General features: G+C 42.6%; 3 protein-coding genes across 3 annotated transcripts; 1 reads left to right on the top strand and 2 right to left on the bottom strand.

The window, feature by feature from the left end:
• Positions 1-6949: 6949 nt before the first annotated feature.
• On the bottom strand, positions 6950-8827 carry phax (phosphorylated adaptor for RNA export). Its single transcript, XM_068307141.1, has 2 exons — positions 8727-8827; positions 6950-8506 (listed from the first exon to the last, which is right to left on the bottom strand). Exon 2 carries the CDS (start codon positions 8497-8499, stop codon positions 7291-7293), a length of 1209 nt encoding a protein of 402 aa, XP_068163242.1. The 5' UTR covers positions 8500-8506; positions 8727-8827; the 3' UTR covers positions 6950-7290.
• A 1344-nt stretch (positions 8828-10171) lies between these two features.
• pmpcb (peptidase, mitochondrial processing subunit beta) lies at positions 10172-16208 on the top strand. The gene is made up of 13 exons (XM_068307385.1): positions 10172-10267; positions 10587-10724; positions 11207-11293; positions 11445-11574; positions 12090-12288; positions 12412-12491; positions 12581-12693; positions 13461-13604; positions 14268-14428; positions 14805-14890; positions 14978-15066; positions 15495-15570; positions 16018-16208. The coding sequence occupies exons 1-13, from the start codon at positions 10184-10186 to the stop codon at positions 16080-16082; spliced, it is 1452 nt and encodes a 483-aa protein (XP_068163486.1). The 5' UTR covers positions 10172-10183; the 3' UTR covers positions 16083-16208.
• Positions 16134-21703, bottom strand: dnajc2 (DnaJ (Hsp40) homolog, subfamily C, member 2). Its single transcript, XM_068307384.1, has 16 exons — positions 21512-21703; positions 20477-20667; positions 19968-20043; positions 19768-19866; positions 19463-19685; positions 19272-19337; positions 19097-19188; positions 18806-18927; positions 18397-18546; positions 18225-18313; positions 18075-18144; positions 17806-17993; positions 17091-17191; positions 16881-16991; positions 16431-16591; positions 16134-16296 (listed from the first exon to the last, which is right to left on the bottom strand). The coding sequence occupies exons 1-16, from the start codon at positions 21564-21566 to the stop codon at positions 16228-16230; spliced, it is 1863 nt and encodes a 620-aa protein (XP_068163485.1). The 5' UTR covers positions 21567-21703; the 3' UTR covers positions 16134-16227.
• Between the last annotated feature and the right edge of the window lie 226 nt (positions 21704-21929).

The raw sequence follows: 21929 nt of genomic DNA, 5'->3' as shown, positions 1-21929 counted from the left end.
GTTCGCCCAACCAGTCCACATGTGTTTTGTGGACTTAGAGAAGGCGTTCGACCGTATTCCTCGGGGGGTTCTGTGGGGAGTGCTTCGGGAGTATGGGGTACCGGACCCCTTGATAAGGGCTGTTCGGTCCCTGTACGACCGATGTCAGAGTTTGGTCCGCATTGACGGCAGTAAGTCGGATTCGTTTCCAGTGAGGGTTGGACTCCGCCAAGGCTGCCCTTTGTCACCGATTCTGTTCATAACTTTTATGGACAGAATTTCTAGGCGCAGCCAAGGCATTGAGGGTGTCCAGTTTGGTGGCCTCAGTATCGCGTCTCTGCTTTTTGCAGACGATGTGGTGCTGTTGGCTTCATCAAGCCGTGATCTCCAACTCTCACTGGAGCGGTTCGCAGCCGAGTGTGAAGCGGTTGGGATGAGAATCAGCACCTCCAAATCTGAGACCATGGTCCTCAGTCGGAAAAGGGTGGAGTGCCCTCTTCGGGTTGGGGATGAGATCCTGCCCCAAGTGGAGGAGTTCAAGTATCTTGGGGTCTCGTTAACGAGTGAGGGTACAATGGAACGGGAGATCGACAGGCGGATCGGTGCAGCGTCTGCAGGGATGCGGACTCTGTATCGGTCCATCGTGGTGAAGAAGGAGCTGAGCCGAAAGGCAAAGCTCTCGATTTACCGGTCGATCTACGTTCCTGCCCTCACCTATGGTCACGAGCTGTGGGTCGTGACCGAAAGAACGAGATCCCGGATACAAGCGGCCGAAATGAGTTTCCTCCGTAGGGTGTCCGGACTCTCCCTTAGAGATAGGGTGAGGAGTTCGGCCATCCGGGAGGGACTCAGAGTCGAGCCGCTGCTCCTCCGCATCGAGAGGAGCCAGATGAGGTGGCTCGGGCATCTGGTTAGGATGCCTCCTGGACTCCTCCCTGGTGAGTTGTTCCGGGCACGTCCTACCGGGAGGAGGCCCCGGGGACGACCCAGGACACGCTGGAGAGACTATGTCTCCCGGCTGGCCTGGGAACGCCCTGGGATTCTCCTGGAGGAGCTGGACGAAGTGGCTAGGGAGAGGGAAGTCTGGGCTTCCTGCTTAAGCCGCTGCCCCCGCGACCCGATGGAAGAGAATGGATGGATGGATGGATGGATGGATGGATGGATGTCTATGGAAATTTAAAATGAATTTCCCCATTGAAATGGATTAATAATGTACTAATGTACTAATGTGCTAATAATTGTTCTTCATGAGTCCTTGTCTTGAGCTGAGGGGAAAAGAATCTGGTGATACCTCGTGTTAATTGCTAATATAACCATATCAGTTTAGCTTTAATCTTTCTCTTTTTTTCATTTTATTCTTATTTCACAGCATAGAAAAAATAACGTATCAGTTAATCTTTAATATATTTCACCCAGAATATATTTGACACGTTTTGTACAGTTGGTATATGGAGCTATTTTTGTCTGCGATGTCACGCCGTTGTGCTGCCTGATTTATTTCTCATCCACTTTTGTCATTATGTCTGGAAGACAATTAGACTATATATACAAGACTTTATGAAACATCCATCATTCTTTCAGTCCATGTCATCAGTGCCGTTATTTTCACAAAGGAAGCCATCACTTTCACTTTATTCTCCCCATCTTTTGTTTCTGGCCACTAGCATCAATTTCATGCTCGGATTGAAAGGATGGAACTTAATTTGAGGTGAATGTGAGGATTTCTTGTCAGGTTATGATCAATTTCATGCTACATTTGACTGGATTGTCATATTATTTGGTCTGCTGCATCAATACAGTACATAATATGAACATTAAAAAAATAGGGTTTTTCATTTGTTTCACATGTTCAAGGACTCAGACGACAAACCGGCACAAAAATCTTCTATAACGACTGTTTGACTCTTCATGAATGTGATCAGTCCCGTAACAGGAGCCTCCAGGTGAGCTAGTTAGCTGGTTAGCCTGGCCTTTGGTCTGACAAAGTCAAAATCAAAACTGTGGGTTTTGTAGTTAAGTTTTATAGAGTATGTGGCATGGTATAAACACATATATTTGTTCATGTTTACTCTGTGTGTCTGCACTTTTACACCAACCCTGCATTATGTCCTTTCAATTGCCCCTGGGGACAAATAAAGTTTTTTTGAATTTGAATATTATATGAAGAACTGCAAACACAAATCCATTCATTTTCTATGACGTGGGATAAAGAAGAGCTTCAAATCTTTACCAGAAACTGTTTGCGTGGCTGTTTGAGGGCTAACATGCTAACAGATGTGAGGCTGACATGATAATCAGGTCAATCAATCCTGCTTTTAGTTCAAAGGTTATGGTTGTTAATAACTATTTCCAAATGAATTTGAGATCTTCCATAGAGTTGGATTATGCTGCTTAAATTACGTATAGAATTATCCCTGGTGGGATTAATGAAGAACATCTTATTTTATCTCATCTCATCTTATCTCATGGTTTTGTTTTTTTAATATATATATATATATATATATATATATAAATATATACTGTATGTATATATATATATACATACACACACACACACACACACACACACACACACACACACACACACACACACACACACACACATATATATATATATATATATATATATATATATATATATATATATATATATATATATATATATATAATTTATTTATTTATTTAAGTTTAAAAATGCAACTGGTGTAAAGCCTGGATCAGACCGTAAAAGAGGAACCTGGGTGTGACATCATCACCAGTCCTGGCACACTTTATGAATGATCCACCGTCTCTTTTCTCCTCCCAACTGGGTCACCTTGCTTTCTGTGAAATGATGAGTCACCCCCTCTCCCACCCCCCACTCTGATGATGTCATCCAGCCGCCTTCAGTGCTGTACATCTGGCCAATTGCTGCAGCTGAGAGAACAAATGAGAGAAAGATGGGTTGAAATTGCATCTCTCCCCCTCCTGTTGACTTGGGATCTGTCACCTAATTGTGGTGGTTGGATGCTCTGTCTACAGTACATCTCAGATCGGTCAGCAGGTGGGGGGGCACGGGTCAACTTAGACTGCTTCTTCTTATGAAATCATCAGAGGAAGAGAAAAGTTTGTTGTGCCGATTCCTCTGATTTTCTGGTTTGTGCCACGCGAGGCGATGAGCTGCTCGTCCGTGACACCACATGACGAACCTCCAGGAGGTGTGTCTGTCGGAATAATGATAAGCCTCACAACACACATGCATTGCTTTTGCTGGTTATCTATTGACAGCTTCTCTGAATGCTGACATTGTGCTGCACCCCCACCCAGCCCAAAGATACAAATCTTTCAACCCTGGTCTTGTTTGATCCAATAGAAATAAGAAACAGCATGTTGTATCCAGGCAACAAGTTGGTTGCCAGGTGACAGATACAGAAGTCCTGAGACCAGAGTGCGTGCAAAAAATTCCACATGAATAAGACAAGGTAGAACATCACTCCCCCCTTGGAGCGCTGCTCTGATCAGCCTGTGATTGCATGAGTATGAATGCAAACAGTTTGTCATTACATAAACGGTGAAGCCTCTTCTTCTTCACTGGTGACAAATAAAATAAACCTGGAGCGTGTCAAGATGAGGTAGCAGTAAAACCTGATCGCAGGAAGATGATCTCTGCACCTCCAGCAAACCGCTTACTGTCTCCTGGAATCATGACGTCTCCACTGACAGCTGATCAAAGACGCTGCATCCGCCTGCAAATGTGAAAACAGCCATAAGTGGTGGGATTATCAAACACGTTTCTGCCTTGACGCAGGGCCTTTCATGTGGCAGCCATAAGCAGAGATAATGATCATTTCTAAGGCACTCCAGCTGATAAAGCGCCGCCACCATTAAAGGCATTCATTGTCCCTGGAGCTGTGGGGACGTATGCTTTCATTTAGATTCACAGGCAACTAAATCAAAACCGTTTGTCTAATTAAAAACCTAACTGTAAGGAGAATAGCGTATTTATGATTGTGTTTGTTTGCAGAATTACACAAAAACTACCAGTTAGTTATGTGAACCTTCATATTTCAAGGTAACCCTTCATAGGGCGCTCGCTGAAATACTTTGAAATTCAAAAAGTCAACATTAAAGTGTTATTTGAGCACATGACTAACTTTTATTTCTGTTGCAACATTTTTCAAAAGTTTTAATGACATGTATTAAAATCAAATTTCCAAATATAATCACTTACACCATAAAGGGTGAAAGCTTTTTCTTTCTTTTTTTTTAGTTGTTAGGCATGTAGAACTGATGTCATGCAGCGAAGAAGAACCCATCAGAGGACAACCAGGAATTTGTTTCTACTTTCTACTGGAGGATAAAGGAGGACATGTTGTTGTTTTTTTTGTTGTTCTTGTTGTTGTTCTTGTTGTAGAGCTTATTTCATTGCCCTCATATGAAAAAAAAATATGTTAATAAAACTTTTAGTGTCAGAATTTTAAATTTATTAACACTTAACTTATTCCCTTTAATTCCACATGATTTCTCTGTTTTGTTGGTAAAAACTACATATATGTTTTTCTGACTCTTTACCAAGTGGAAAAAGCAGGTTGGGGCCCTGTTGGAATGTGTAAGATTATAAATGCAATATATTTTTTATGTTCAAACAGTTCAATCAACTTATAACATAAAACTTTAATGGCAGTATATTTCTTTTTGTGTGTTTGAATTGTAAAACACATCATAACACGATAATTTATTGTTTTAACATAAAATGTTTCACAATATTACCTGAATTACCATTGAGAGTAGTTCATAATATGCTGTAATGTGATAACGTGAACACTAATTTTATGACATAAGGTTTTATTGCTGTAATGAAGATATCCTGTAATATATTACTTTATAGTAATGTCACATAATAATAATAATAATAATAATAATAATTGTTGTTATTGTTATTGTTATTGTTATTATTATTATTATTTTACTTTATGTAGTCCATTTTTGTTTTCACTGTGTGACGCTACCACACATGCCAGTTTCCAGGGACTTATTGGTAAGATACACAAATAATATTATAATCTTACATGATTTATTGTTATTGTGTTTTGGGAAGTGCACACATACATAGAGTACTGTATATAATTTAATGTGTAAGAAGAATATAGTCAGAGGTGTCAGATAAATACTCTTATTTTCATGTTAATATGGAGAAACATTCCTCTGGAAACCAACATCTCAGTACAACCAACTAAACAGACTGAAAATAAAATCTTTCATTGCAGCCGAGGTTCTTCAGCTAGGGACAGACGGGTCTTCAGCTAGGGACCAGCTAAGCACTGCTGAGCTGCCCTTGAGCAAGGCACTGCCCCCCTACAAGCTGCTCATTGGGGTGCACCAAGGCAACACTGCCTACCACTCTGCATCCCACTGTATATATAACATGTCTACAGGCTTGTGTGTGTGTGTGTGTGTGTGTGTGTGTGTGTGTGTGTGTGTGTGTGTGTGTGTGTGTGTGTGTGTGTGTGTGTGTGTGTGTGTGTGTGTGTGTGTGTTTGTCTGTTTCAGGGGCCTGTACAAACACACATGCATGTCAAAAAATATATAGAATAAACATTAGTGGAAAAAATAATTTCCCCAAGGGGGATCGATAAAGTAAATTTTTTCTTCTCAAGGACAAAACATCCTCATTAAAAACCCAACGAGCCACTGAGGTTCGTCCCACCACCAATACCTTTGCTGCCTCCCACCTGCTGCCTTTGGTACCTGCAAGTAGAGATGCAGGAAAAAGATGGACTCCCTGTTCCAGCTCTGGTCAATCCTCCTCTGGTGTGTGGATGGAGCAGCCCTCTGTCTGCTGCTGACTGTAATACAGCATTGTGACAGAAAAGAAGAAATTTTCTTGTTCAGGACAATAACTGCATGTGCAGGATCTGCAGACACTTTGAATGGGTCTGTTTCTTTTTGGAATATACGATTAACCTTTGTTATATTGGTTAATTCCTGTTAGTGTATTCTGTGATAATATTCATACACTACATATTGTACTGAATGCGGCCATCTGTGCAGACAAGGTATCACTGTCATTTACTTTCAGTATTTCATTACTTCCTTTAAATTTAATCTAAACTTAATGATCATCTCTAAACTTGATGATCATTTATGTACACATTTAGTGCCATCTGGTGGACAAATGACATACTGCACCTTTATCAGTTTGTTTTCAAATAGATCGATCATCCTTTTTCTCATTTGAATCAGTGCAAATGCAAGTATTAACTCGGCAGTTAAACCAATTTTAGTTTTAAAAAATTCTGAAGTTTATTTGGAAAGTGGTGGATGATGTTTAGTTTTGACCACAACTTGATGCAAATCATTTATGCAATTTCCTCCGGGATTATTAATCTATCTATCTATCTATTGCATCAGTTTGTCTTTCTGATTATTACATGTTCAAAAAAAATATTTTGATTGAGATCATCATCTGAATCTAGAATTCTATTTAAAAATTCTTTCCCGTCGTGGGATGGGGACAGTTACATATTTATATTCAGCCTAGAAATATTTAAGGCCCTAAAGTATTTCTGTCATACAGTACACAAAATTTTACCTGTATTGGCATTACATAGGATTTCATTCAGCTTTATCTTATTAAGTGATGACTGGGGGCAGACATGCTACTTTATCAGTTTGTGCAGAAAGAAAACATGTTGGACATGTCTGAGTGTAAACTATGAGCTTCTGATCTGGGTAAAACTATTCTTGGAAAGAAAAAATGAAGTTCCAATAAAGAAAACCATCAAGGGTGACATCAACAATTCTTGATCAAAACATCCCAATAGATCCGACACAAACCAGTCTGATCTGGATCAAATGTTCTAAAACTAGACTGAATGAACCCGGATTACTTTTATCATGTTTTATTAGTCTAATCTGGTGTTTTTCCTGCAGTGGGCAGCTTTGTGAAATCTTGTATGCAAAGAAATGATTGTGAATAATTTTACCCGACTCATCTTTATTGACTTTCCACACAAATTCATCCAGTAAATCAGGACTTCTTTATCTCATATGAAAATGAATCAAAGGAAACAACATCTTAAAATCAACAAATGTTTCACCTCTAGTTTTCAACCCTGTGTTTATGTTCATGGTAACATATGGACCAGATCAATGCTGTTCAAGCCAAAACAGAGCATGAACAGAAGTAGTGATCCTTTTATTTTTTATTACTCAGTAGGGGAGCAATTCTGTAGTTACTAGAGAGTCTTTAAACAGTGTTTTAACCGATCTTAATTCCCATACAAAATGTTCTGTCCTAGTTCAACCACCCAGAGTTCCAGCAGGCAGCCCTCAGAAGACCTCCAGGTCTGCACAGTTGTAGACCACCGCAGCTTCATCGGTGCCCCCCCCAGCCTCCTGCTCCCCTTCCACGGCCTCCTCCAGTGACTCCAAGGCCTCGTTGGTGTCGCTGGCGAACGTCTCTCTGGAGACGTCGTCGTGCTCCTGCAGGTTCAGCGTGTCGATGGCCTGCTTCATGTTCTTCGCCAACAAGTGCCGCTTCCTCTTTTGGGCGGCCTTCTTGCTCTTACAATCTTTTTGCTGTTCCTCCAAAAATATCTTCCTGACCTGAGCCTTGGTGATGCTGGGTGTGTTCTTCAGCAGGTTGAGATAAACGCCACCAGGCGTCCGTCGCCTGCTCCCATCCATGGTGTACACGCCACCGCCTTCCTCCAGTGTGGCCGTCTCCCACAGCAACTCTATGGCTTTTTTATTCCCTATGACTTTTATAACACGCTCTATCAGGTCTTTCTTAGGCTCTTGCAGCCTGTACGCGATCTCATCTGCCACCTTATCCTCGGGGTCATCCTCCGTGATCTCACACCGGCCCTTGATGTCCATCTCTGCCATGGGGCCCAGTCTCTCTCTAACTGGCCTCTTTCTCTTTGCGTCGCCTCCCGGCCTCTCTGAGTTCTTCCCCTTCATGTACTCATCCAGCTCGGCGTCCAGCATGGTCACCTCTCCTGTTTTATCCACCTGCTTCTGCATCTCCCTATTCTTTGCCATCATTTTACGCGCCAGCACATAATTATAAGTCTCCACATTTCTACTGGACATACTGACTTCACCATCCATGCCAAATATGTCCAGTTCTGCAGCGATGGCGTCCTGGCACTGCTCCTGGACCACAGAGCCCCAGATGTTGTTCACCTTGCGGCCTGCCTGTGCACCAGGAGCAGACGTGGGTGTGGGTCCTGCCCGCAGGGAGCAGGCTGGTGGCGGGGGGGCGTGACACACTTTCTGTCGTTTCCCGCGCCAGACGACCGCCTCCTCGTCCGATGAGTCGCTGTCGCTGGACGCCCCCGCCCGGCCGCTGCTGCGGTAGGCGGTGGCGGTGGTCTGGGCAGCGGCTCTGCTCTGGAAGGAGTGGCCGATGAAAGCAGGAGGATCCCGGGAGCGAGTCTGAGCCGCTGCGGCGGTCCCCATCTCTGTATCCGAGCAGGAGCCGGAGAGCTCTCCATCCTCCAGATCACCGTCCATTAATTCACCGTCATCCGCCATTTCTAACCTGGAAGCCAGGGCAGAGATAAAGGCTAAAGAGCGCTGCTCTGGTGCATCAGCTCAAGTTGGACAGACATTAGCAATGGAAGCTAACTACCATTAGCCGCTAGCAGAAGTTGATATCCACGTAGCAACGACTGAACAACTTCCTGTTGACGCAGCAGCGCCTTTAAATGTGCGGAATAGCAGCGACTCTCTGCGTTTACTGGTATTGTAGCTCTGCGTACCTTTTCTAGTCTGAAGCGTGATGGGTAGTCAGTCAATAGTCAGTCAACAAACTCCAAACCCGCCAACGAGTGTTGCCGCGAGGATAACGACACACTTCCGTCTTCCAGCTTCCGCATCTTCCGCACCTTCAAAATAAATGTATTGACAAAAAGAAAAAGAAAATGCATAGTCAAACAATACTGTACAGCATAATTAACCATCAACGAAAACTCTTAGAGTTAGTTTGTTAGTTAGGGTTAGGGTTAGTTGATTAATTAGTCAATTATTTTATATCAGTTAAATACACAGAATAAAAATGATAAAATGATGATAATATATTGGTCCCATGTCAAATGATTGATTGGTTCCATATGGTCTAGCGGTTAGGACTCCTGGTTTTCACCCAAATGACCCGGGTTTGTATCCCGGTATAGAAATGAAACGTTTTGGGGCAGCTGTAGCTCAGACTGGGTACCGGAAGTTTCCGGCTCAAGAACCAGTGAGGACCGAAAATATTTGGAGTGTAAAATTGGTGGTGGGAATTGTCAGTCCTTGAGCAAGATAGATAGATAGATAGATAGATACTTTATTAATCCCGGAGGAAATTGCATATATCCACTGCTCAGGCATTACTTAACAAATAATACTGGATAAACACCAGGAGAAAAGGAAACACTGACATCACAGGACATACCACAAGACATACATTACACTAACAGACAGGCACATGCAGCACTAACAGGACTTATATACTAAACTATAACTAAAAATATAAACAGTATAAAATTTAAAAATATTACAGTATTAAAATATAAACAGTATAAAATAAAATCTAAACAGTATAAAAGGCATCATCCTCTCTACAAGCTGCTCATTGTGGGCGCATCAGGAAGGAGCTGCCCATCACCCTGCCTCCGACTTGTATTTACAGCATGTCTAAAAGCCCCGGTGTGTGTGGTTGTTTCAGCGGCCTGTAACACACATACAGTATATGCATGTTACTGACATACTAACCATGAGTTAAACATAACTCCCCCAAGGGGTCCATTAAAGTGTATTTCTTTCTTCTTTCTAACAATAGTAATAATATCAAAAGATTTCACAATATATAACAGTGGGGGGTTTTTGCAATAAGATTAAAGATAAAGGCCAAAATTGAGGCTTTATGACGTCGTAGTATTTTAATTTTCAGTTAATGGTAAAATTTTATTTTTCACTGACAGTGTTTTCAATTTTTTATATCTATGTTCTGTAGCAATATTTTCACGTTGTTTTATATATATATACATTTCTGACACATTTTATATATATATATATGTGTATATATATATATATAAAATGTGTATATATGTATATATATTCTAGCATATGAAGTGTTTTGTGTGTTTTATTTTCTTAACGCATGTTTTAGAGGGGAACTGTTTTCTACTGGTCGGTCTTCGTAAACGTCACATCCGCTTTTTGACAAATAAACAACATGGCGGCGTCCTTACATCGCCTCACGACTGCCGGTCGACATTTCTTACAAAAACATTTACTGAGACCTAATTCTTTAGTGAGGGTAAGAATATATCTTTATGGAGATGTTTTTGATGTCACCTTTCTGATGCAGTTCTTTAATAATAGTTTATGTGCTATTTAGCGGTGGATCCCCTTCTGGTGTGGCCTGTCAGGATGACTTTGCTAGTACTTGGTGTTATCTAATAGCTGCGACACAAACACATGCTGCTAGTTTTAGTTGACTTTTAAAAGTAATATTTTTGGGGGGGCTTTTTTAATTAAACCACATTGGATCCTGTTGCCTAGTAGTGCTGACGTCAGTGTCCTAAATCTGTAGCTTCACCATGACTAGCGGATTTCTGCGTGTCGTCCACTTGCAGCTCCCAGTCGGACCACAGAGGCTGTTAGCTACTCAGGCTGCTCAGCAGGTTCTTCTCAATGTTCCTGAAACTAAGGTGACGACTTTAGAAAACGGCCTCCGCGTTGCATCTGAAGACTCTGGGCTCAGCACCTGCACAGTAAGTCGAATCACACTCTTACATTTAACGAAATTCATCATGCACATGGAAACCGAGCCATCTTTATCAAAATCATAGAAAATAATCAAGACACAAATTAAAATGATTGTCATGACCAACCACTCATCACATGCAATGTATTTGCTTTAACTTGGTAAAATTAAAATATTTTGTGTTCATTTTTTTTTTTTTGGAATGACAAAAAAACGAAATAACTTGTGGTTGTTTTATAGGTTTCTGCGATATAAAATGTCCTAACAACCAGTGAAATTCTAACATACTTGTCGTGAATTCATTCAGACTACAATCCCACTGTATAAAGTACATGAGAAAGGTTTTTACTACCACTTAATTGAGATCATAGCTCCATCCTCACAGGGCATAGCTTTGCCTCTAGTATACGTATATATGTGTATACAGTATATACGTGTAAATCCATGCTGTGTGGATGTTAATATGTGGATACCTCTGACTTCTTCTAGGTGGGCCTCTGGATAGATGCTGGCAGTCGTTATGAGAATGAAAGAAATAATGGCACAGCACATTTCTTGGAGCATATGGCATTTAAGGTGAGATGTCTACAGCACGCAAAAAGTTTGCACCTGTTAACTGGACAGTAGACACAGTTTGGACTTTGTGTGTGTGTGTGTGTGTGTGTGTGTGTGTGTGTGTGTGTGTGTGTGTGTGTGCGTTTGTGTGTGTCTTCCCTGCCTGCCACAGGGCACCAGGAAGCGCTCCCAACTGGATCTGGAGTTGGAGATAGAGAACATGGGGGCTCATCTGAACGCCTACACGTCCCGAGAGCAAACTGTGTATTACGCCAAAGCATTCTCCAAAGATCTTCCAAGAGGTACTTCAGCACAGGGCAGAAGTACAGTGTAAGAACGAATGCATAATGTTTAGATTTTAAGATTCATCAAGCTAAATACACCTAATTCAGACATTCAGTGATTTAGTGCCAGACTTTTCTGCATTAGCGTATTCCCGAAAACCACTAATCCATTGCTTTATCTGACATCTAAATATGATAAATTTTAATTACTTTGTGATCATTTTTGAAATGAAATTGAAAAATAATATAAAGTTACAATAACAAACACATAACTTTTAAGTCCAAACCCCTCGGCATGAACAGAAACGACACAAAACCACACCGTAGATTACATGTGGGGAAAAATATTATGTTCATCACTTGAAGTTAGAAATGATTTCTATACATCTACCAAACATTTATTTTTTATTAACCACACTCTGCATCTGTAATATCTGAGTGTAAGGGCTTTTTTTTCTTTTCTTTTTTTTAACGAAGAACCAATTCATGATTTACGTTTTAGTGTAACCTTTACCATTTTCTTTCTCCCCCAGCTGTGGAGATCCTGGCTGACATCATCCAAAACAGCACGCTGGGTGAGGCAGAGATCGAGAGGGAGAGGGGGGTGATCCTCAGAGAGATGCAGGAAGTAGAGACCAATCTGCAGGAAGTGGTCTTTGACTACCTGCATGCTACTGCGTACCAGTCCACAGCTCTGGGCCGGACCATCCTGGGCCCCACAGAGAACATCAAGTAAGCACATAATGATGTTAAATATGGGGTGTACTGGACACAGTTGGCTTGCAGATATATTCTAATGAATTGGTTCATGATGTGGCTTCCTTTATTATAAGTCATGTATTCATTTATTTGCAGGACAATCAACAGAGGAGACTTGGTGGAGTATATCACTAGTCACTACAAAGGCCCCAGAATCGTGCTGGCTGCTGCTGGAGGTCAGGCCCATTTCCCTCTTCCCCTGTTTACAGTGACATCATTAGGAGTCTCTGAGCTTCAAGACCTTCTGTCGTGTTTCTGTGTTCAGGAGTTTCACACGATGACCTCATCGATTTGGCCAAGTATCATTTTGGAAAACTTCTTGGTAGATGTAAAGGTGAAACCCCAGCACTTCCTGCATGCAACTTCACAGGGAGCGAGGTGAGTTTACAGGATAGTCCCGCTCATTTCAGTCCCGCTCGTCTCAGAACTCATGATGACCACACAATGCAAGACAGATGGATTTGGATCCAACAGACAAAAATAAACTCACCAGATCTAGACGGCTGCAATATGTCCACCAAATGCAACCTGTTGAAGCATGATTGGAAACGGCTGTCGCTTGACTCAAAGAAATAGGACTTTGCAATTACAATTTTCTTTTTGATTTTATTAATTTGTTGTTTGAATGATGGCGACTTTTAATATTCAGAAAATATATTTCAAGCACAAACAACAAATAGTATTTCATAATTGTTGCCTATTGTGGATAATAACTGTATATTGAGCAGTTTGACGTTAATATACTGATGTTGAACCAGGAAGAAGAATCACAAATCAGCTGTACAGCATTTTAATAGGCTTCTCTGGCACAAATAAAACGCACAGAATTTTTGTTTGTGATATAATATTTCAGTAATGCCTGAACAAATCTAAGTGACTTTCAGTGCTACTGCTTCTTTGAAAATGTTTGTTTTTGGAACCACGAGCCGTTACTATAGAAGTTAAGGTTTGTTTCAGGGGTTTTACTCCATCTTTTAAGTTATAGAAAAGAGTTTTTATTGATAAAATGTAACGGTTGTGGTCATTTTTTCAAAACATGAAACAAGTACATTGATAGATGAACAAAGAAATGGTGTCGGTAACACAGTGTTGATGGGTGACGATGCAGAGGTGACATCAGCCATGACTGAATGCTGTTGCTCCAGATACGTGTCCGTGACGACAAGATGCCTCTGGCTCACATCGCAATCGCAGTGGAAGCGGTCGGATGGTCGCATCCTGATACCATCCCACTCATGGTAGCAAACACGCTGATCGGAAACTGGGACCGGTCATTTACTGGAGGCGTGGTGAGTGTTGTAAAGTCATGTGACTTTCATTTTGAGTTATGCCAGCTAGTCTGCAATATTTCTTCATAGATTTGTAGGTTTCTGGCAACATTTTAGAGTCCGGGCATTTTGTATTTACAGCAGCAGGTACATATAAAATGTGTCTTTATGCAGGTCTTTGCTTTGAATCGTGTTTTATTGATAAATGAGCTCAAAAATGACATGATCAGGTGTCAGGATCACACTAGAACTGTGAGACCGTGACCTGAAAGCTAAACGTCATCTCAGTGCAAAATACTTTGGAAATTTCTAAAAGTTTGACGTCTCATCATCATCCATCCAACCGTCAAACACATTGCAAGGCCACAAGAATGAACACACACACACACACACACTCACACTCGTGGACCAATAGGTGTGACCAGTTCACCTAAGCTACAGAAAATGGATGTAAAGTGAATGATGATAGTGAAAATATCACCCTATACTAATGTAGTCAAAGAAATACAGGTGTTAGTAAATAAAAACATATACAGTAACTATATTTATTAAATACTCTATAAATAAAAGTGGTGCACAATGATGAATGAAAAAAAATGGGCTTCATAATGACAAAATGTGTTTCTTGTGGTCCAGTCTGCTGGTTCTGATGAAGTGTCCGTCTTCTGTCCGCTGTATCCTCAGAATTTGTCCAGTAAACTGGCCCAGATGGCGTGTCAGGGGAACCTGTGCCACAGCTTCCAGTCCTTCAACACCTGCTACACAGACACAGGCCTGTGGGGGCTCTACATGGTGTGTGAACCCAGCACCATTAAAGACATGATGCACTTCACACGGATGGAATGGTGGGTGAATGACACACCGTAAAGCGGATAATGTGTTTGTGCACCTACAGTCTACTAGCGGGTGTAAGGCCATGTCCACACTTAGCAGCATCTTCTTTTCCCCTGTTTAGAAAATTTTTTTGCATCCACACGACGTCACAGCCGTTTTCATCACAGGCAAGACGTACCTGGACCGAAAGGCTTCGGTTACAGCATCCACATGAACACGCAAAATGCCTTTTCAAAACTCTGTTTTGTCGTGTGGAACTGTAGGAAAAAAGATGCGCTTTCAAAAAGACCCGGCTACGTGTGGGCGTGGCCTAAATATGACTTAACCAGAGCGACTCCACGTTTGCTGAGGTCTGGTGGGACGTTGTTTCTCTCTGCTCCCCTTCAGGATGTCTCTTTGCACCAGCGTGACGGAGGGCGAGGTGGCCAGAGCCAAAAATCTGCTGAAGACCAACATGCTTCTGCATCTGGACGGTAAGCGTGGGTCACATCAGAGAGCCGGGGGCGTGGAGTTTAGTTCTTTCTCCTCATGTCATCCCGCTGTTTGTCCGCTGTCCTCAGGATCTACCCCCATCTGCGAGGACATCGGCAGACAGATGCTGTGCTACAGTCGCAGGATTCCTCTGCATGAGCTGGAGGCCCGGATCGATGTGAGACATTATTTTTATTGTATATTTTCAGCGGTATTCATAGTGAAACAGTTTTGTGAGCCGGATACATTATTTCTCGGTCCAGCCACCTTTAGCTTCTGTGCACACGTGCTGTTTTAATGTGAATGCTGTGCTTTGCTTCATCAATGAGACTCTGGGATTGTTCCTCACTCAGCTAAGGGACTATTTTTTTAGGGTTTCCTGATGAAATACTTTTCCATCCGAGTGTCCACATTGTTCACCTGGTGGTTATTTTTCATTTAAATGGTTCAGTTGCTGAAATCTTATCATTGGAGTAGGAATATGTACTTGTCTGAGGGGCTTTTGCTCCAGTTCATGAATTGTAATAGTTTTAAGGCTTCAGTGGGAAGTGTGTGTGTGTGTGTGTGATGGACTAAAGGATGTTGATTTTCTCCTGCTCTCAACAGGCTATTGATGCAAAGACCATCAAGGATGTGTGCACCAAGTACATCTTCAACAAGGCCCCCGCCATCGCAGCCGTTGGTTAGTTTCACATTTTTCCAAGTGGACTTAGAGTAACATGGATGAGTAGAGCAGACATCCTGATATCAGATGGAAACAGAGTTCAACATGTTCTGTTGGTCAGACATTAAGAATCAAGCTGATCAGATCGACATTTTCTGTGAACCGTTCCGTTCTTGTTGAAGAAAGCAGCGTTGATGGTTTGCGTGGAAAATGAAAGAATTTGTTTCCCCAACTTGAACATCAAGATGTTGCAGGAAACTACAGTAACACCGAACCGCTGGTTCTGATGGAGTTTTAACAGTAAACGCTGAGGATTTCAGAATATATCAGGAAAAAGTTTTCCAGATTCAGATTAATCCAGAACTACAAACCTAAGACCACTGTGTAATGACCTGTGTTTCTTTCCAGAAGTGTGCTCAGGATTCAGTGAATCCAGACGTAATCCGGTTTGCTTTCTGTTCCCAGGTCCGATTGAACAGCTGCCAGAATACAAGCAGATCCACAGCGGAATGTTCTGGACGGGAAGCTGAGCACAGCAGCTGAACAGCACACACACACACACACACACACGCAATATTTAACTGTCATCTGAAGTTTTTTTTCCCCATTTTTATTATAAAATAAAGACCAACACAATAATGTTAAAATAACAGATACTATTCTCTGTGGCTCTTGTCATTTTTTACTCTTGGTTGCCACCTGCTCCTGTGCAGCTTTCTTGGCTTTCACCATTTCCACCAGCTCCTGTCGGACAAACGGGGAGAAGCGTTAGAATATTCTGGATGCTGTTGAAATACACCAGCTTACCAGAAAGTCTGATCGATACGAATCAGAACGCCCTCCACCCTCCTGACACCCCGAGCCCGCCCTCTCCTCACCTTGTACCTCTTCATACAGTCTTTTTTGCTTCTTCCTGGGACGACAGCAGCAATCTTCTCCCAGCGCTCGGGGGTGCTGACGGGGTAAGTCTTCAGGGCTTGTTCCAGAAGCTTCTGCTCCTCTGTGGTCCAGGGGGCAGCGTTACCATCACCACCGGCGCCTGTGGAACAACACGATCACACGGCGGCCATGAGTTAGAATAATGTCAGTAAGCTGTATGTGAGAATCCGACCAGCATCGTCAGGCCGTAACGTTAGCGAACACTGAAAAGGATTGATATGAATATATCCACATGTACGGAAACCTCACTCCAATCAAGCTAGCAGGAAAATAATTTGGTGCTTCTCAATAATAAAAATGTTGTAGTTGTGAAGTTGTTCCAACATTTGCTTCACTCTAAACTGCTGACATCATCAGAGTCACCAGCCAGTGATTGTGAACGGACTCACCATCGAATCTCTCTGAGGGCACGGCGTTGTCAATGGACGTCGCTACTGAGGTGTGCTCCTTCTTGAACTTCTCGAAGGCCTTTCTGTTGATCTCGTCCTTCTGCACCGGATCTGTGGACGTAAGAAAAGTTTCAGAACGGAAGCAAAATTTCAGGTAAAAAAAAGAATGAAGCTGTGAAGACCTAGAGCGAGACGGGGTTCTGAGCTCACCTAGCCGCTGCAGGTTCTTGGCTTTATTGATGACATCTTTGGCAGTCCTCTTCATGCCAGTGGTGGAGTGAAGGTTCATGTAGTTGGCGATAACCTCCCATCTGCAAAGAAGGACAACAGAGATGCACAATCTCAAAGGAAACCACCTTCATATCCAGTCAGCTGTTAGATCTACCGCAATTAATCACACATTCACACGCTTCTTGTAAGATTGGCAGCAAAAAGCCTCAAATTCTAAAACGTGGACATCTTCTGACCTCCGAACTCCTTCAAAAACAAGCCTGGTGGGAAACCAGACGTAAATATACGAGATCAATTTACAGAAATATTTGCTGGATCAAAGAACCGGGTTCCTGAAAGGTAACAGAAGATCTCAAACTGTCTGTAATGATAATACTTGGATACTATGCAGCAGTTTGGTGGCTTCATGATAAAAACCGACTTCACTTTCACCTCCAGAATCTAACGAGACTATTTTTTCTAGCTTATTACTCATACACTGTATGTGTGACTTGAATCACAAATAATAATTTTCTTGTACAGTTCATCTTAAATTTCAAAAGAAAATTGTCAAAAATGTGGAATCAGTGCTACAATGATGCAGTTCTTCCGTCTTTGCCGGCTGCACACGGATCTGTTTTAGTCACACCTCTCCTTCCCTCTTCCCTCCGTGCCCACGGTGCTTGTCTGGGTTCTTCCTCCGGCTGGAACCTACCTGGCGTTGGTTCCTGCAGGAAACAGGTTGACGGCTTTGATGAGCAGCTGCAGGTCTTCCTCATTCCAGCCCTTCCCACCTCCTCCTCCTCCTCCCCCTCCGCTGGCCTGCTCGGCGCTGCGAGCCGCCTGCCTCGCCTGGACCTCTGCCTCCCTCTCCCGTTGCAGCTGAGCGTTCACCTCTTGCACCTGAAACCAGCACCATGACTATTCTCGTACACCGCGGAGGCTGCGGCGTCCTGCAACCGACGGCGGTGCGAGACGTTTTACCTGCTTCTCCACGGCGGCCTTGCTGTCGTCTCTGGAGCCCGAGGCCAGGATTTCATTGAGAGACTGTAGACTGGGAGGAGAAAACACGGTCACACACGTCCACCGGTCAACCTGAGGCTCGGATGCTCGACATGACGTTGCTGACCGTACCTCGTCAGCTCCAGCCTATCGCAGAGCTTCTCTACTTCCTCCATCATTTTCACGCTGTCAGCTTCGTTGTCGGCAAAGTAGTTCCAGTTCTGTGGAGGAAGCGCGTGGAGACGACAGAAACTGAAACTTCGGTTCTCCAGTTCTGACTCGATTTGAGAGCTTCTGATCGAACCTTGCAGGTCGTCCTGAGTTTCTGCCTCTCCTTCTTTATGGCCTTCTTCTGGATATCCTTCTCCTTCTTGGCCTGCTGCGCTGCCTGCTTGGCCTCTTCCTCTTCCTTCTCCTTCGCCAAGCGAGCCGCCTCCAGCTCCGCCTGCCGGGCCTGGAAAACGCAAAAATGAATTCAAGTATTGAAAAAAGTGAAAGCCTGACCAGGGTGAAGTTCAAGATTTACTTTATGGCACATAGATGATAAAAAGTAGCTCAGGTCGGATGTGGATAAATATGTACAACAATTAGTAAATTGAAGAAACCAGTTGTGAGATTCACATCTTTGTTCTCTTTTACATACATGTGTAAGGAGACGTGGATCGACCTCATGTCCTACCGCACACGGGTACCCATGTTTTTAGAGAACTCACTCGCTCTTTCTCCTCCTGCTCTCTCTTCTTGGCGTCGGCTTTAGCTTTCTTTTCTGACTCCTTCCTGGCTTTTTCTTCTTCTTTGAATTTCTTTATTCTAGGGTCACAGCTGTAGGCCATATCTGGAGGGACAAAGGGACACTCATCAGAGTCTGATCTGACAGTCGCCACCCCGTGTTACCCCACCAGATTGGTGCTCCATATAAACCCCAGATAATGACCCCCTGCTTCAGTCTAATGTGGAATAACAGAACAGATGGACTGACTGCAGTGAGACGAGTCTGACTGTACCAACTAGTGTTCGTATTCTGTTCATTTCCTCCTTCTTCCTCTGAGCCCTCGAAGCTCGGTTCTGCTTTTCGATCCATCTCCTCTCATCTCGACTGAAAGACAAAAGTTCCGTCACCAAACATCGCCTGAAGAGCGTTTCGGTTTAATGAACAGATGTCAACTCCCACAGGCTCACCATTCAGCCTTCTCCTTCTCTTCTTCATCCAAGTATGAGAATTCCCTCCACGAGTCAAAGTCATACCTGTAACACATGAACATCTTCTGCGTTAAGACACCTTTTCTTCTCGTGTTTGTGTGTTTAAGACACATAAAACAAATCTATTAAATAAACAGTGATGTATCCCAAGTCAGACGTCTCTTACTCACCAAAAGGAGTAAAAATTGTCCACGTCTTCGAAAGATGACTCCGCTGTGCCGAGTTTGGGCACATGTTTTTTGGAGGACCATCTGGCATTCCTCTCAAAAACAGGAGCAAACACTTCAAAGAAGTTTTCTTTGCCTTCGCTCTTTGAAGGCACGGCGTTGTCGAACATCGGATCCACGCTGTCGAAGGCTCTCCTCTTCACAGGATCTGACAGGACTTCTATAGCTGAGGGTCAAAGGCGAACAGTGAGTGTGTGTGTCCGGAAATAACATCAGAGCCGACGAGAGCAACAAGCCGTGCTGCACACCTTTAGTTATACAGGTAAAGTAGTCGTTGTCTCCCTCTACAATCTGCTCTCCTGCAGCTTTCCTTTTATCGGGATGGTGCTTCAGCACAATGGCTTTGTCTGTAGAGAAGCACAACAGAGCGCAGCTGATGCCAGGTATCTCCACCAAGGACAGAAATGATACAGAAGAGAAGGAGAAAGAAAAATAGAGAAATACTCACGGGCGACTTTGATCTGCTTCTGTGTGGCTTTGTATCTCAGGTGAGCCAACCCAAGGACGGCATAGTGATCCTGATTCTGAGGAGCAAGTAAGAGAGGATTTTCACATTCATTAACACACAGTCTAGGTCAAAAAACAAATACATTTTTATGTATGTATGTATACTTAATTTTTTGTAATCTTAGCCTTTCAAATGTTAAAAGTCCTTTTAGGTCTATAAATTGGTGAAACTGAAAAGTTTTTGCGTTTTAATGTATTGGTCACACAAAAAGATGTTGAAGATTGAACATTAATCGATAAATAGTCTTCTCAGTGGTCACACTGGTGAAAAGCGAATACGAGGAAGATTTAGTCGAAGAAAAGCTGTAACTACAGTTGAATAATTCATCATAATACGGTAATGTCACTTCTTCAACTAATCCAAGATTTAAAAAGAAAATTAAAAAAACAAATCTTCAGACGCAGGACATACAACATTCTCCGAATGTGACGTGTCTGATTTTGACCTACTTTCCAGTCTTTGGGGTCAAGTGTTCGGAGCATTGGGTACTCCTCCAGCTGGAACTCCTCATCCTCAGACTCCTCCTCGGACTCTTCCTCATCCTCGAGCTCCTGGAAGGAGGCCGATGTGGTTCTGTTTCTCCTCTTCACGTAGGCTTCAAACCAACGTCCCACTGGCTCCACCTGGACCTGCACAGAGGCTGCGGGAGGAGGGCGCGGTGAGAACTACTGCCTCTCACTGAGACCACGATATGGAACCAGACTGGATTTTAGGTGTTTTTAGACTAATGCTGATCAAAACATTAGACTTAATAAAGAAAATTCTAAAAAAAACAAAACAAAACAGATTAGAATTCATTGATTTTTTTTAGAATTGTGACAGAGACAGAATCAGTGGGACATCTTAAAAATCTTAACTTGTAAGTATCAAACTACACTAAATGTTTCCTCTTCTACCTCTGATACTACTTCACACACACACGCTGATCCAGAGACAACATTAGTTTTATTGAATAGGTAATATTTCACCTATTCAATGTGGCAAAACATAACTAGACCATGCTTTGAAAAATCTACCGAAGTTACATAAAAAACTACCAAACCTGCCTGGATGATTTGGTGAACCTCTAACCATATTCCTTAAAAATTTAGATCTACAACCTCATTTCTTTGTACAAAATTGTCATTGGTCAGACTACTTGGAAATACACCAGATGCCCAGGTATTATGTAAAAGTAATGAATGTCTGACATTTCAGAGTGTTAAATATTAAAAAGTGTCAACAAGTTACTGTTAAGAAATCACTGCAGGGACAAAATGAGTGGGGAGCAGTTAGCTCACTACATGCTACACAAAAAGAATGAGCCGAAACCAATCCAATCCATAGAATTAGAAATAATGATGTCCTTCAGTGGTCTGAGAAGACCCCATACTGGCTCAACCCAACCTGTCAGCCGTCTGGCTTCATGTCTCAGGGTAGAGGCTGCCTTCATAAATTAGCTGTGCTAGCTAACCTGCCTTCCTCTGGCCTCCTTCAATACTTACCGGCAGCAGAAGTGAAGACAACCGTTTCATCACCGTCCACCGCTTCTAACAACATCTTAGAAGAGGCTACACAAACATCCAGTTATCGAAACGATCAGAAAACAGTTTTCTAAAGTGCTGGGGTTTCTGGCTGGCTTACTAACACACCACATGGGCCTCTCTCCACAGGAGCCAGTCCCAAAACGAGCTCTGCGCTGTTACGCCGCTAATCGCTCCGTGTCGCGACTGTAATTCTTCAGTTCCGCTGTCACGAAAAAGGCATTTCATCGATCACTACTTCTACGCAAATGCTCTATTAAATTCACATTTGAATGTATAACACTTTAAAATATTTATGTTAATGTTGGAATTCATTGAAAATATTTTTTATAAAATAAGAAATATATATCGGTAACCGGTTGTGCATCCTCATTAAAAT

Source organism: Antennarius striatus, chromosome 22, assembly GCF_040054535.1.
Source record: "Antennarius striatus isolate MH-2024 chromosome 22, ASM4005453v1, whole genome shotgun sequence".
NCBI lineage: Eukaryota > Metazoa > Chordata > Actinopteri > Lophiiformes > Antennariidae > Antennarius > Antennarius striatus.
This window is presented reverse-complemented; position numbering and strand designations above follow the sequence as displayed.

Bases quoted from the DNA above. Each gene is read 5' to 3' on its own strand.
- dnajc2 (XM_068307384.1), bottom strand. From the start codon at position 21,566: ATGTTGTTAGAAGCGGTGGACGGTGATGAAACGGTTGTCTTCACTTCT. The intron at 20,668-21,511 runs GTAAGTATTGAA...CTCCTCCCGCAG, and splicing joins TGTCTTCACTTCTGCTGCCG to CCTCTGTGCAGGTCCAGGTG. The intron at 16,297-16,430 runs GTGAGGAGAGGG...TTTGTCCGACAG, and splicing joins ACTGTATGAAGAGGTACAAG to GAGCTGGTGGAAATGGTGAA.
- phax (XM_068307141.1), bottom strand. From the start codon at position 8,499: ATGGCGGATGACGGTGAATTAATGGACGGTGATCTGGAGGATGGAGAG.
- pmpcb (XM_068307385.1), top strand. From the start codon at position 10,184: ATGGCGGCGTCCTTACATCGCCTCACGACTGCCGGTCGACATTTCTTA. The intron at 10,725-11,206 runs GTAAGTCGAATC...GACTTCTTCTAG, and splicing joins CTGGGCTCAGCACCTGCACA to GTGGGCCTCTGGATAGATGC. The intron at 13,605-14,267 runs GTGAGTGTTGTA...CTGTATCCTCAG, and splicing joins GGTCATTTACTGGAGGCGTG to AATTTGTCCAGTAAACTGGC.